The sequence below is a fragment of the Scomber scombrus genome, chromosome 2 (assembly GCF_963691925.1).
Source record: "Scomber scombrus chromosome 2, fScoSco1.1, whole genome shotgun sequence".
NCBI classification, from domain to species: Eukaryota; Metazoa; Chordata; class Actinopteri; order Scombriformes; family Scombridae; genus Scomber; species Scomber scombrus.
Window position 1 is genome coordinate 10,631,848 of NC_084971.1, and position 15,439 is coordinate 10,647,286.

Sequence of the window (15,439 nt, forward strand, 5' to 3'; positions counted from 1 at the left end):
TAACAAAGCCCCTAATTGCAGTTGCTTATATAAATGTCATTAAATGTGAACACAAAATAAGACTAAATTAACCTCCTCTATTAGTTTGAAAACAGGACTGTTTGTGAAACAACCATCAAGAATGAACACATGAAATGTTGCTGTGTGGGAAATATGTGGCTCCACCTAAATCACACCCCTCCCAAAAATCATCATCCTACTCTGCGATCGACTATATCGGGCAGTGCACCCCTTTTCTGCTATCAATTATCTGACCTGGCACAAACGAGGAAGTGCTAACACAGCTAGCAGGGACCGAGCAGCCGTCCACAGTCAAAATTGCTGATTTTATCTGGCGGATTTCACAGCAGACAGCCTGACAGTTTGGTAAAATTGCTTTGTTTGGACTCGTTAAAGCTCACACAGGAGGCTGGGCTGCTGTCATGTTGACCGGGCTGTTAAATCTAGAGACTCTTCCTTCCTGCGGGCGGATGATGTCGGCTAGCTTCGCCTGAGCGTCTCTCTCTCCGCCACCGCTGCTGTCTCACTGTGGACTGTTGTTGGACACGTAGCTCGGGGTAAGTTGTCTGCTGCACTCATAGTATTAGCAGAGCTGAAGCTGTTTTTATAATATATCTACAGTGTCCTTCTGTCAGCAAGCCGAGGTAACTTTCCTGTTTGACATCCACTCTCAGGCCAAAAATACTGTGGCGCTGATTTAAGGATGTTGCTTATTGTGGCTAATCAGGTGCTCCTCGGGCCAAACAAATAGTTTAAATTCACGTTATAAAAAAAGAGAAGAGTTGTATGTTGCTAAATTATAGATTAAGATTATTTGTAAAGTAAGACAGTAGTTTACAGTAAGTAATCAGTTAGTAGTGTCACTTTGTGGCTCCTTGTTTTGACAACAACATTTCATATAAATTATCTCCTAAAAATGTTCACTTTTAAGTTGTATTAGTAGGTATAGTTTACTATTCCTACAATTCCTATTCCTACTATTCCTGTAATTTTAATTCCCAGGGAACTCACTCAAATAATCTGACCTGAACTGATGCCAAAGTGTGTGAAGGAGCGATATCGCAGGTTATTGTTCTTTATTCTTTTGTTATTGCTGCTCTTATATTCTATTTTGCTGTCCACTTCTGCTGTAACAATGCAAATTTCCCCATTGTGGGACTAATAAAGAAATATCTTATCTTATCTTATGCCTCTATGTGCCACATCAACAAATCCCCCCCTGTATCACCAGCTTCATAAATAATACAGACTTAGCACATTAATAAGACACACGTAATAAACATACATTTCTCTCAGTTTGTCCTGCCTGAATCCAGATGAAAAATGTGTCACACAGTGTCTGCTGAGACATAAACATTGGAAAAATTGGAAATTAAAGTTTACCGCAGCATCTCCACCACCTGCTGCTGTTTGATTATCAGCTGATCATCATACTTGCAGCCTTGTTTGCTGCTTGCACTCCATGTAAGCAGGTTTTACAGGCAGGGTTCAGTTTATCTTTATTTAGGGGCTGTGACATTAAGACAGGAATCTTTTTTCCTTTTCACTGTCTGTTTTCCTTACACCACAGAATTGATGATGCACAGTGCAGCAACGTCCCAGGACCCTTCGCAGGGCGCAGGGGAACGGGGGGAGCTGGTACACTCACTATCCAAAGAGACTCCAGGGTCCCCAGATGCCTCTGAGTTAGGGAGCCCACGGTCTACCCCGCACTTTGACCTCCTCAACATGGTTGTGTCCTATAAGAGAATGGCATTGTACCTAGAACCAGTTGCGGATGCTGTGGAGCTGGTCCGCTTCCTGCTCGGGTGTGTATGTGTGTTTGTTTGTGGCCTGCCTGAGAAGCGGCTGATGTAAATGCTTTTGTCCGTGATATCAGGAAACCATATTTATATTGCAGTTTTCAATGCCATGTTGATTTGTATCCCCCAGATGGAAGATGCCCCTGTGCTCTCTGCTTGTCTATATATTCCTCAATGTCTTCTTCTGCACTGTTAATGAAGGTAAGATGAGGCATTAGGCATCAATATTGATCCATCTTTAGTGTGGTGTTTAAAAAAACACTTGAATAATTTATCAACTTGCTGTTCTGTGTGCCTCTCTGGTTTCAGTGGGTTGGTTCTCAGTGGGTGTGGTGGCATTGACAGTGCCTGCTGCCCTGGGTTACCTGCAGGACAGGTGCGCGGGCAGATCTTCCGAAGCAGAGATCCAGAAGAGGCGCTATCATGCTGTGCATCGCAAAGACCTGCAGATGGTGCATCTTACCAAACAGGAAGCCATGTTGGAAGTCAAAGACCTGTAAGACAGACACTGTGGGGGAACGGGTTACGAGATGTACTGATGTGATATTTGGCAGTGAAAGGATGTGAATGCATGTGTGCAGCTGTCCTTGAGTGTTCAAATCAGATCTGGATCTAATTATTTTTTTATTTTTTTATTGTTGAGTTGATGCTGCAGTCACTTTTGTAAAGATTTGTTTAGGGCTGCAACTAATGATTATTTTCATTATCACTTAATTTGAAAATCAATTGATAATAATTGTCTGTAAAATTCAGAAAGGTGCAAAATGCCTGTTATAATTTCTTAGAGCCCAAGGTCCAGTTAAGTTTTCTCTGATCAAAAGTTCAAAATCCAAAGATTTTCAGTTTACTATCATGCATGATATACAAGTTCAAATCCTCACATTTGAGAAGCTGTCAGTCGACTAGTCGTTGCAGCTCTAAATTTATTCGTCATAGCTACACAAATGCTTAAAGATACAAAGTTTTTATATATTATATACTCTCGAAGCCTTACAAACTTGTTCAGTTCATTTGTACTTCATAAAAAATGTATTCTTTTGGACTACATTGTATATATTTGCTTTTAGTCTTACTTTTATTGCGGCATTGATACCTTGTATAGCACGTACAAACTTAATCATCGACCCCTAGTCAATCATCTAAACAAACAAGTACAGCTCTGCTAATGGTCACAACCTCCTTTCCTTTGTTTTATTTGTTTTATACCTTTATTACTATTGTATGTGAGTGCAAATAAATGACAATAAGAGAGGTTTTATCTTATAATGGTGATTTATAAATAAAAGATATAATAGAAAAAGTAATTCAGAGACTGATCATCAAAATATCCATTAGTTTCCATCTTTAGAAGAAGTTTACAGACTATGGATCGTACTCATGTGTTCTACATACACGTGATATTTAAACAGGACATTTGTAATTGTATGGGTCAAAGTGTGTCTTGGTTCTTGTAGTGTTTGTGTTTGTGGATGGGCTCATGTAATCTGTGTTCACCAGGCTGAAGCACCTGGATGACATGCTGTCCTCTGCCTGTCAGTCAGCCGAAAGCCTGTACAAGGTTCTGTACTGGGACAATCACACTAAGTCATCAAGGTCCGCAAGTCAATACACACAGACACACGCATGCACACACACAAAAACACACAGGAGACGGCTCTCTGTAGTTGAACAGTCTTTACTCAAGAGCTGAATCATTGATCATTTTCTTCTGTCTTTCACAGTAGATCGATTATTCTTTGTCTCTGTGCTGATGTTGTCATTAGCCATATTTACATGGACTTACTCCAGTAGTACTAACGTGTGATTACTCTAAACCAAACAATGTCAAATTCAGTATAAGCCTAAACAAGTAAAGCAAAGAGTGTTCTAGTTTCCCTGAGGAGAAACTCTGACTTTGTGATGTAGTTTGCAGGATGATTCTTGATTCATTGGGTTGTGTCTGTATGTTAACAGGAAGAGCAGCAGAATATTTCTATTAGTAAACCCATTTAAACAGTTCATTTGTAATTCTGTCTTATTCACACCAGTCACTGTAAGAATATACTGGCTGATCAGTCACTTGTGTAGTGGTGTCACCTGACATTTGTTATATCCCCTTCCAGGTTCTATGGAGGTGTTTTAATAGTGTTGAGTCTGCTCTACGTCGCTCCTGTGGGCTGGGTCCTCGCCGCACTCAACAGCGCCATTTTCCTGTGGAACAGAGAATTCCACAGAGGTGAGTTCATCCTGTCAGATATCAGCATGGACGGACACTAACAGGTTAATTTAAAGGGATGGTTTGCATTTTTTTGAAGTGGGGTTGTACTTCATACACACACAGATGATCTGTGTACACTTAACTGATATTGATTTATTGTAATCTACTGCACATAATACACTGACTATGGATAAGTGCTTCATAAAACCAGACTTTAAAAAATGTGAACTATCCCTTTTAAAGAAGTAAAGACAAATGTTGTTGGGGTTTTTTTTTGTTCCAGTTTTGTTGGACCTTAGGAAGCTGTTTCATGTGGGTCAGGCGCAGGCCTCAGAGGCAAATGAAGAACAGGAACAGAGCAACATATTGGACAGAACCCCCACACCAACTAGTCTGGAGGTAGGACGATGGAGCATAATGTGGAGAAAAGTGCATGTGGGTTTAAAACACTGAAGGATTTAGTGGTTGTGATTTACATTAAAAACAACCATGGCTGTAAGCTCCTTATCCAGTTGATCCCATGCTCTCAATGTATTCACCCAGTACGTTAATGCACATCCCTGCATGGATTTTCCCCATCAATGGAGACACTTTTTTATGTTGTGACTTTATTCTCAGCAAAGGCATTAAAGAGCACAGATTCATGTTACTTTATGCTTCTGGAGGCCTCTGGGTCACAACAAGGCAACAGTGAGCGGACAAATTCACCCATCAAAAACAATATTTATGTTCATCTGTGATCAAATTTTAAAAATCTGTTGATCATCCTGCTGTTTATTACATCCTCCAGCTGCATTTATTTATTAATGTGTGTGTGTTTTATTGCAGGATCTGTCTCCTGGCAGTGTGGAGGAAGCTGAGGAGGCAGAGCCTGATGATGAATTTAAGGATGCAATTGAGGTAAAGATTATCCTAAAACATATGCACTTTTCATATGTATATTTTTTTAATGTCACAGTTTTTCCACAAATCTTTGATCCTGTGCTTTAATTCTCAGAAATGTTGTTCTTTTCTGGCCACCTTTAATTACAGACATCCAAGCGTCAGATATTTCTTGTTAGACACATGATAAAAGACATGTCAGGATAAAAAGAAACATTACAGTTGTGGTACATACCAAAGGAATAGTACAACATACTCAGTAATATGCTTATTCGCTTAGATAAGAAGATAGATATTTCTCTCATATCTGTGCGTTAAATATGAAAAACCCCTTTCATGCTGATGACATATTTCCTGTTACTTCCTGTTTCCTCTCTGCTGTCCTCTGCAATCAGGAAAATACAATTTCCCTGCAGGTGAGTGTATCACCCCACCTCTGTTGAGAAGAGGCTATTGACGCTCTGTAATCATGCTGTTTACACATGAAATCTCTATCATACAACTGGTTCATGTGTTGGAAGCTTGTGTGAGGTTACCTTGCAGTGCAACTCCTCCTTTGCCATTTGAAGCCTTGTTTTGGGGTTTGTTCATATGCAGTCACACTGAATATCACTTGTGGGTAACATTTGTTCTCATGTGTTGTTTTGCTTCTCGATAAGGAAACGCCTTTGGTCTTAGTGGTGAGTAGATTTCCCTGTAACCCCTCATCAGTTCATCCATCTGTACGTTCACGTTTTTGTTGCCTGGGCATGAGTACGAAATAGTGATGGGCAACACTGTATAATCTGCAGGCCCATAATTGTTGGCTCCAGTCAAACCACTGCATCTAGTCAGTGTTCATGATCATAGACGTCATATTGTGTTAGCAACATCAGCTTTTCCCTCCTCAAACCATTTTAGTTAGATGGACCCAATAATCTTATGTTGTGCGTGGGAGTTTGATAGAAACCATATTTTTAACTTTTATGTATTTAATCACAGCATATGAAACACAGGCTTGACTTGGTGCATAATAACATATACATCCTGCTTTAAGTGGAGACATTTTCTTTCGTTAATTGGTGTTTCTTGCACACCAAGGAGAAACAAGTTGTCCTGTTCTCTGAAAGCCTTGTGTTGAGAGTGTTTTTCTGTTTAAAAAAAAAAATCATAATCCTTCTATTTTGCTAAGAGTGGTTCCTTTTTCTTTGTTTCCATCTTACTCTCTGGTCCTCTTAATCAACAGTTTAGATACCCCGAAATTCTCAAAATCAAATCGTAGGGTTGTCTCACGTGCCTAAATATTTTCCATTTATCGACACAGTAACATTTAATTTTATATAACACGATAACAATATATGGCAGTCAAAGCATTTATGTCATTTAGGCGCAGTTTGCTCCGCCTCTCCATATTTAAAACGTTCAATAAAAATGTGAACGTGAACAAAAAAATGGAAACTGTCTTTATATCACAGACAAACGAATAAATAGACCAATAAGGAAACGCAACTTCACTTGTTCTCGTTTGGCTGCTGGGTCTAGTGGCAGTTCTGTTCAGCACCAGGACCCCCAATTGTCGCAGTGTATTTCGCACACCGGTTATACATAACATCAGTACCCAGCCTTCCCACAAAGTGGGAACAAACTTTGAACAAGTCTTATTTGTGGAACATTTAGGTATGTATAAACATATATTGTGCTCTCAGCTCTGTGAGGGGTTTGGTGTCCGTATGTTTGGCAAATAGATCCTTTATAAGCATGCATCCATTTTTACACGTACAGGCATGTTTGTTCCATCTTGGTGTATCTTCCTAGTAGTCCTAGTACTTTCCATCATCATGCTTGATTTAATTGCCAAACATCTGTCAGTTAAACTGGCTGAAACAGTCATAATAAATGTCATCCAGTTTAGCTGTGTTGCTGAGTTAAGCTCCGTTTTCTGGCCAGGTTTTCATCCTGCGAATGACTAACAGCACTCACTGTAGCTTACAGTATATGCAAGTGTCTCATTCAGTCTGCCATTTTCTTTGTCTCTCCCTCATCCTCCCTCTTCTTCAGGAGGATGATGATGGGCCGCTTTTAGCTCCTGAGTATGACACCATCTCTGAAAATGGTCTCCTGAGTCGCAACGAACCGATACGCAGCAAGGTGTCCAAGCTGACAGAGAAACTGCGTAAACGCTACCCCACCACCAGCACAGGTCAGCCTGCTCTGACATATCCACTGTTTTTTTCCCTCACTCTTGTTCTCATTATACCTCAGTGATAAAAGAAGAGCTTTTGAATATGAATCTCATATTGATACATTTCTTTTGTCTTACAAAGGCAACTGTTCTAGCTGCAGTGCCGTCTTCTCAGTGCTGAAAAAAAGGGTGAGACTGAGAACTTGTTAAAGAAGTGGAGATATATTTAGACATTGCGTCATCATCATATTTAATTTTGTCTTACTTTTCCATTGGCACAAGCTTCAACATGATGTCTCTTCCTATTGCAGAGGAGCTGCAGTAACTGTGGCAACAGTTTCTGTTCCCGATGCTGCTCTTTCAAAGTGCTGAGATCTTGCATGGGAGCAACAGGTGAGAGGGGAAAGAGTTCAAATATTTCATGTTGACAGGTGTCTGATTGTTAAAATTGCATGACAGTTGCATTACGTTAAAGCACACTATCCTGTCTCTGTTCCTCTTTCTTATCTGCTCTTTGACGTACGATCACATTGTTTTATTTCTGTTTCTTTTTCAGCGCCAGAGGCCCAGAGAGAGACTGTGTTTGTTTGTGCTGCCTGTAATTCCTCTCTCAACAAATGACAATGAGATGGCATGTCAGTTTTCTCTCTCTCGGGATTTCATCCACCATTTGCACCTGAGCCCTTCAACAAGTTACTGAAACCCTGCCTAATGCCTTGATTTTCTACTTAGGGCACTTATATTTGTTAAGATACCTCCCATATTGAACACCAAACCCTTTCTGCCTTTTCCGGTTGCATCCCTCCTTTGCTATTTGTGTTGCTTCTGGGACTTCCACTGTAGTACGTTTAAGATATTTCACATTTCAACTCTCAATGAAGAACTGGACCTTATGGATCAAGACTTACAGAGCACAATGGCTCTGAATTGAATGGACCCTTTTTTGCCCTTTGCTGAGCAGAAGAAAGTGCAGCTGTTGGGTGTAACAAAAAAGCTAACAGGATGTCAGTGGTTTACGTGCTTCAGCTCACCACAAAGTTGATTGGACTTGAATGTTGAAATTTTAAAATGCAGCCCTGTGTAGCTGTGCAACTGTTAAGACTTTTTTGTTCGATCAAAAACTGTATAAATGTGGCATATTTTTAAATTGGTGATCAATTTTTTTGAGCCAAGGATGGCAGTGTACTCCAAACCACTCTGAATTTTGTGTGTTCGGATGAACAAATTAATTGGCGTACAACCAGAAGCTTTGAATTTGGTTTTGATTGCCATAGTGTGTGTAGGCTGGCAAGCCAAACGTTTTTCACACAGACTCGATCCCCCAATACACTTGTAGCTGGTCACCATGTGATTAGTTCTGGGTTTGTCCAAATCTTGGAGGCCAATGTTTCTGTTTTACTTCTTGTGTTATTAGTTGTTCTGCTTCCACTGCAGCCTACATGCTCCTTCTGTTGGCATGCACATTATTTGACAGACCTCAAGGCTGTAAGTATACTGGTATTTGTCCACAGAGCCATGCAGAATACTCACTGTGACCCATGAGTGAGGTTTACTAATCTTTAATGGTGTTCCCACTAGCAAGAGGAGCTTAGGTGGTACAAGGGGAGCAGACATTATAAGCTATTAGACTATCATAACTCCATGACAGTAAACTGAAATTGCATTGCCTGCAATGAATCACATTATTTCTAACAAGTTGCCAGTACAATTTTTGACAAAGCTTGCTCTTTTTGTAATGATCAAATTGGTGCTTCATTTTGGTTGCCATTTTTCCTTTAATGGACATGTAAAATTTGGGGGTTTTTTTGGAGTATAGCAGCAGCCTAAAAGTCTTCTCGAACTGTAGGACCCTGGAGTCGCTGTTTTACCTTTAACTGGAACAAAGTCGACCCAACTGGAGTGAAGTCATTTGAATGGACTGCACAACCAACTCTAACTGTCAGCAGAGCCTCACACTCTTGCAAGCGGGACTTAAAAGAATTAGTGTGAAGGCATTGATTCCCAAGAAGTGGATCCTGGATGCAACGTTTTAATCATGATTTAGACACAGATGATTGTAATTGTATCCTTTGCTTTTATTGTAATCATATATAAACTGCTACTGTAAATTGTTCTACTATATCTAATATATTTAATTTAAAACTCCAGAAAGTCCAAGTAATTATTTGACCTTATAATTCATTCTGTATATAATGCCCCTTATTTTATGGTTGGAATATGCCAATATTGAAATAAACTGATGATTTGATTAAAAGTCACAAATGGTAAGTAGTTCTTTTTTGAGTTGGAGATTTCTCAAAGACGGCTTAGGTTGTTGTCTCAGTTGTATGGAAGCCAAGAAAGGCCATAATAATTTAAATGTTATAATCATCTGAATCTTTTTGAACCCCTTATGTTCAAGTTTGAATCTCTCGTGTGATATTCTGACGTTTGACCTTCACCATTCCAACTTAAGCATCTTGAGTTGTTGACTTGAATGGAGTTTATTGATCCAAAAAGGACTAATTTAATAAGAGCAACTTGAGTGTAATTTCTGAGCATGAGATACTTCTGCTTTAAGTTTTTGAAGTTGCACAACTTGAAAAAATCAAGGCTACTGAGATCCAAACAAATTTGAGTAGATAATTTTCAGCAAGAACAAGAATCAACGCTGCAAACGTTTATCACTTTTAAGTTTTTACAAGTGATTACCTTTCTCAATTACAGTATGTATTAAGTGCTTATAAGAATATCTTTAAAGCTGCTTTTCTCAATATTTCTATACAAACAATGGACCAAATTAGACTGTGTTGTGAGTATGAGTGTGTGGTCCATGGAGCATTTTAGTGTTTCTCAACTTATTGTTAATTTATAATTGATGGTTCACTCTCGCTCTCATGCACCTTACTTTTTGGCTGCAGTTTAAAAGAAAAAAACTCTTATTAAGCCTTTGTACCCAGAAATAAGTAGACCGCACCCTGTTCAAACCTGGCATTAAAATGTGTCTTGAGTGATCCAAGCATAAGTGGACAGCTTTTAAGTACAAGTGTGAATGCTTTCAAGACTCATTGAGGATGCACTGAAATCAGATGCTCGGACAACATTCAGAGGTAGTCTGGGTGGCATGTGGCCACATTCTTCTTGCAGTGTGTATGCAAATGTGACTGTGTAGGTGGAAGTATGTACTCATTTGCAATCATATTAAAGTGCATAATAATAAGAAACCACAACAGGCCAAATGGATTATGTGGCAATATTTTTTAATATCCAGCAGACTAGGAACAGGAAGTGCATTGCTACCTCCTGCCAGTTAAAAACAGCAAAGTGTTTGTTCTTCGTAAAGGCAAACAATGCTCGTTTTATTTTGGATATAGAGTGGTGAGATGAGATCATAAGTGGTCAGTTGAGATGCAAGAGATAATTTTGAACTTGCATTTTTCAGGTGGTGAGAAGCACGACTCCAGAGGAACACTGGGCTATATGTTGGATGGGGAACTGTTGGATATTCATTTTATAGGTGAAATGTATTTACAGCTGTTTCCATTGTTATTCAATGTGACCAAACACAATGCAGACTTTAATACAGTAGGTCAAGATTTAATTGTATGTTGGTTTAATTAAGAGTCCAAACTCACATTGGTATGACCTAAACAGTGCACTCGTATAAGCTCCGCCCCATTGACCCCGCCCCCCCGTCTCACCCTCAGCTGTCGTCCTCCCCGCCCCTCCCCCCTGCACTCTTCCAATCCGTCCCTGTGTCCCACTAAAGCGATTTCAGCGCATGCAGGGACTCGTCCCTACGGCCACGGATGGCAACATGGCGACAGAGGTAAGACTGACACATTATGTGAGCTTTCGATTACCAGCATGAACCATTTTAATGATCGTCTGAGTGAAACAAGCGCGGGCGCAGTTCACATGGTCAATTTGTGGCATTGAAAAGGATCAAGCTTACACTGTGGCACACTAAATCAGGACAGGCGACTGTGTCCTACATTATCTCGCTAGGTTCATCCTCCTGTGAGCATTTTTAAAGATAAAAACCTCATTAACGGGAATTCAGAAAGTCAGCTGACCTTAGTGGAGACAGAAATGGGGCAGAATCGGCAGACCCTCACCGCGATGATGTTAAACTGTTTTTGTGAAAGCAGATTTGTTTTTGTCTGTTGAGACGCCCCGTTAATCCGGTGACAGGCCACTGTGTTGACCAGTGACCAAACACACACACACACACACACACACACACACACACACACACACACACACACACACACACACACACACACACACACACACACACACACACACACACACACATACGACCACGTTCAGCACCATGGACAGAAGCCACGCCGCTCTGAACCGTCATCGCTGCTTTCCCATTCTTTCCAGTCGTCCGTTCGATACAATGCGAAAAAATATGATTAATTAAGGGAAAAAACCTCACAAAGAGTAATCCTTATTCACATCACAAATACTTGAGATCTAAATAATAGTAAGATTTTAATCTTTATCAGTCTGCTTCATCTTGTTCCGCCTGATCGATCTGTTGTGAGCGGTAGTGAAATGTTGCCCCATCTCCTGCAAGGTTTTACCTCCCTGTAACACCAGAGACAGAGTGAGAGAGACAATGAAAGTGTGTGTGTGTGTGTGTGTGTGTGTGTGTGTGTGTGTGTGTGTGTGTGTGTGTGTGTGTGTGTGTGTGTGTAAAAGATAGTATGTCCAAATGCTGGGCTTTGCTCCAACAGCCAACAGAGCAGAAATGAGTGCAGACATGGAGCCACAAAGTGATGGATGAAAGTCTCCTCCATCATCCTGTACTTCCAAATACCAAAATATCAGCTGCTGTTTGCACACATCACAACTGAGCAGATTTAACTCTGGGGACTCATTAAAGCGACACTGTATCAAACCTGCTTCTGTTTGCCTCCTCCTCCTCCTCCTCCTCCTCAGTTCCACAACCTGCAGGAGTTGAGGCACAGTGCGTCTCTGGCCAACAAAGTCTTCATCCAGAGAGACTACAGTGAGGGAACCACCTGCAAGTTCCAGACCAAGTTCCCCTCCGAGCTAGAGAGCAGGGTGAGGAGTCAGAATGCAGTGCTACCTGTTTTGTGTTGGTGTTACCTGTTGTGTTGCCCTGTTATCCATGACAAGTTCAGACTCAACCATAGTGCATTTCGATGTATATTTGTCATACCAGGTAGTACTACTAGTCATTTTTGTAATCAGAAAACTATTTTAATGCTTTAAAATTCATGATATGATTGCCACCAGTGTGTTGATTGGGCACACCTGAATTGAGATCTCTGCCAATTGAAACATTAATATTAGATATGTCACTTAGAAAAGGTCTTTATGTTGGAAAGAATTACACATGATAAATTCAAAACACTGGTTGCTATGTGCTCACATTGATGTGTTAACCCTTCTTTTTCATAGTGTATATGTCCTACCAATGTACAGGAGAGCTATGTTTTCTTTAGACAGTGATAAACAGTGGTTCCAACATGGGCAATTTTGAAGGAGAGATGACTGAACAGTGTTGTTTAATTAATTACATCATTAACAGAAATTAAGTGATGTAGTAATGTTGTTTACAGCTGAATTTTGGGAACTAAACCTGTAAACAAAGCAATGTTGCAATATGGTTCTACTCACCAGGTTACCATGTAACTTTAAAGCTCCCCTCCAACATGTCTTAAAACGTATAACAATAATCTAACCTTATGAGGCAGCTAGATTCGCAAGATCATGAGATCACAAGATCACAAGATCACGTGATAATCCATCTTGTCAGGCTTCAGTTTATGTGTCTGATCCACTGGTGGCTTGGAAAAATCAGCAGCCTATGAAGACTCTTGTGTGATCTCTTGCCAATCATGCTGCCTTGCAAGGTAAGACAATAAAAGACAGATGGTTCATCCAATCACCTGCCACATATTTTTTGAAAGTGTCTGCCCTTGTCCAAACAGTTTCCAAGGACGACCTCTCAGATGGTTCTGTGTAACAAACCATCTGGTGCATCAGGTACACAATACTCTGCTTGCAGCATTGGGTCCAAAATAGTCGTGACAAATCGTGCTGGTAGGCTCATCCCTAAAAAAAAAGATTTTAAATGAGCAAAGAGAAACTTTCTTATTTCAGCAGATGAATGTGAAAACAAACTCATCCTTCTGCACAGTGAAGCTCAAACATTCAACTGTAGGAACAAGAAGAGAAACATATTTTGGAGTGGAGGGGGACTTTAAAGATGGAGATGAAGTTAGTTTAAATTTTGAATTTCTTGAAAGCTTTCTGTTACTACCCATGATTCTGTCCTGTGTGTGTCTCCAGATTGAGCGGACACTGTTTGAGGACACTGTGAAGACGCTCAATAACTACTACGCAGAGGCAGAAAAGATTGGAGGCCAGTCCTATTTGGAGGGCTGTCTGGCCTGTGCTACAGCATATCTTATCTTCCTCTGCATGGAGACACGCTATGAAAAGGTCAGACTGGGTCTCTACGACCTTGCACATTTTATTGATAAAGGGTTGGGATAGGTTCAAAAATGTCTCTTCTAAAATAACAGGTGCTTAAATGAACTTTGACACATTTTTCTTGCTGTAAGTATTCCTCCTATTCATACTGAAAATTAAGAGATCATAATGCTCTTTCAGTGTAAGTGATGACAAAATCCACAGCTCTCCTTCTGTGCAATATAATTATTTAAGTTTATTTGAAGCCAATATGAGGCATGAGCTGTCCAAATGAGTCAAATCAATATTTTTTTTAAGTGTCCTTTTTGTGCCAAAATACCTCTTTTTGTTCTTCCACTGCAGCTAAACTGGAAAACACTTGCTGTTGAGACACAGAATTTTTCTAATTAGACTGTAACTGCTGCCAGTTCTACTTAAATCTTGTAAGCACATTTTACAAGATCTTGTAAGAGCCAATATGAACAGGAATGATAATAGGGAGCAAAATCTGTTTCATTAATTATATGGGCACCTGACCGTTGATTTAAGACTGACTTGAAAATTTCCCGTCTCCCGTCCTTTCACATGCCTTTGTTCCATACCATTTTTCTTGATTTTTTTGTCTCTGTCTGCATGTCAGGTATTGAAGAAGATAGCCAAGTACATTCAGGAGCAGAATGAAAAGATCTATGCTCCCAGAGGCCTGCTCATCACAGATCCCATAGAAAGGGGAATGCGTGTCGTATCCTTACTCAGTGTTTGCAGTTGCAATTACACAAAAAACATTTCCATTTATCTTTTTCTGTTTTAATTTAAACTTTTTCTCCATGGATAAATCCTGGTCCTTAACTACTTTCACCAGATAGAGATTTCCATCTATGAAGACCGGGGCTCCAGTGGCTCCAGCTCAGGGAGCAGCTCTGTGTCCGGCAGTACCGCTCGATGACTGGATACTTCCTTAAAACCATGTCCCCCTGATCACTCACAACTCCAGAGTTGAACTTAGGACAGTGACACCACTCCTGTCCCAACACTTAGACCCATACATCCTGAAGCTACGCTCACACAAAGGATTCACTATCTTTATCTGAGAGAGGCATGTTGCTCCTGACCTGCCATCACATGCTTAAGTTCTTCAAGCTTTTTCTTCACAGTGACACTTAAAACTTGCACTTTAGTAGTTAGTGTGCATGTACTGATACAGTAACGTTGGGTGGAAAGTCTAAGTGAAAAGAAAGAAAAAACATGTCGCTAGTAATACTTTGTGTGATCGTGCCATTACTTCCCTTCCGTCCCCCTCTTTGAAGTTGAAGACCACAAGCCTCATACCTCAGCCACCACAGTTGCATCATGTGGTCCAGACCAGCCACAGCTGCGAACCAACCATGAAACTGGACTAAACGCATCACCACCATCCATCGACTGGCTTTTAAAAACATATATCTGTAGCTCTGGTTTTCCAGATTTTAGGAAATGTAAAAAGGTTGGCCAGTTATTTGAGCAGGGCATTACAAAGTTTCACCCACCCAGAGCGCAGATATATTGTACAAAAAACCCTTCTTCTTCCTCCACCTCTGCTGTAAATCATGCTGTCTGGTAGAAGCTGAATGTCATTTAGCCATGTACATAATGTAGCAGATCTTCCATATTTCTCACATGAAGCCTGCATTTCATTTGATAAACACAAACAGACACATGCACAAATCTAAGTACTAACCTCTTGGTTTCACTGAGCGAGACCAACTCTTCCTAAATTTTGATTATGCAAAGGCATATGGTGCATTGAATGCATCAGTAAGTAGACAAAGGATGGGTTAAACAAAGTCTTCCTGAATCATACTTGTCGTGTTTTGAGATACATCAACCCTTCCTTGATTTCTGAACGAACTTCCAAAGAACAACAACTGCCAGAAAACTGGCTCACAAATGTGAATGTGTCTTTTCCTTTAGTGACATTTTGTG

General features: G+C 40.3%; 2 protein-coding genes across 2 annotated transcripts; both read left to right on the top strand.

Moving 5' to 3' along the window:
• Window positions 1-268: 268 nt before the first annotated feature.
• zfyve27 (zinc finger, FYVE domain containing 27) lies at window positions 269-8,762 on the top strand. The gene is made up of 12 exons (XM_062432009.1): window positions 269-557; window positions 1,571-1,808; window positions 1,933-2,003; window positions 2,112-2,298; window positions 3,300-3,395; window positions 3,905-4,017; window positions 4,283-4,398; window positions 4,828-4,899; window positions 6,919-7,060; window positions 7,185-7,231; window positions 7,354-7,435; window positions 7,599-8,762. Exons 2-12 carry the CDS (start codon window positions 1,576-1,578, stop codon window positions 7,661-7,663), a joined length of 1,224 nt encoding a protein of 407 aa, XP_062287993.1. The 5' UTR covers window positions 269-557; window positions 1,571-1,575; the 3' UTR covers window positions 7,664-8,762.
• A 2,023-nt stretch (window positions 8,763-10,785) lies between these two features.
• Window positions 10,786-14,423, top strand: golga7ba (golgin A7 family, member Ba). Its single transcript, XM_062433002.1, has 5 exons — window positions 10,786-10,850; window positions 11,975-12,100; window positions 13,355-13,507; window positions 14,118-14,219; window positions 14,340-14,423. The coding sequence occupies exons 1-5, from the start codon at window positions 10,803-10,805 to the stop codon at window positions 14,421-14,423; spliced, it is 513 nt and encodes a 170-aa protein (XP_062288986.1). The 5' UTR covers window positions 10,786-10,802.
• The last annotated feature ends 1,016 nt before the right edge of the window (window positions 14,424-15,439 follow it).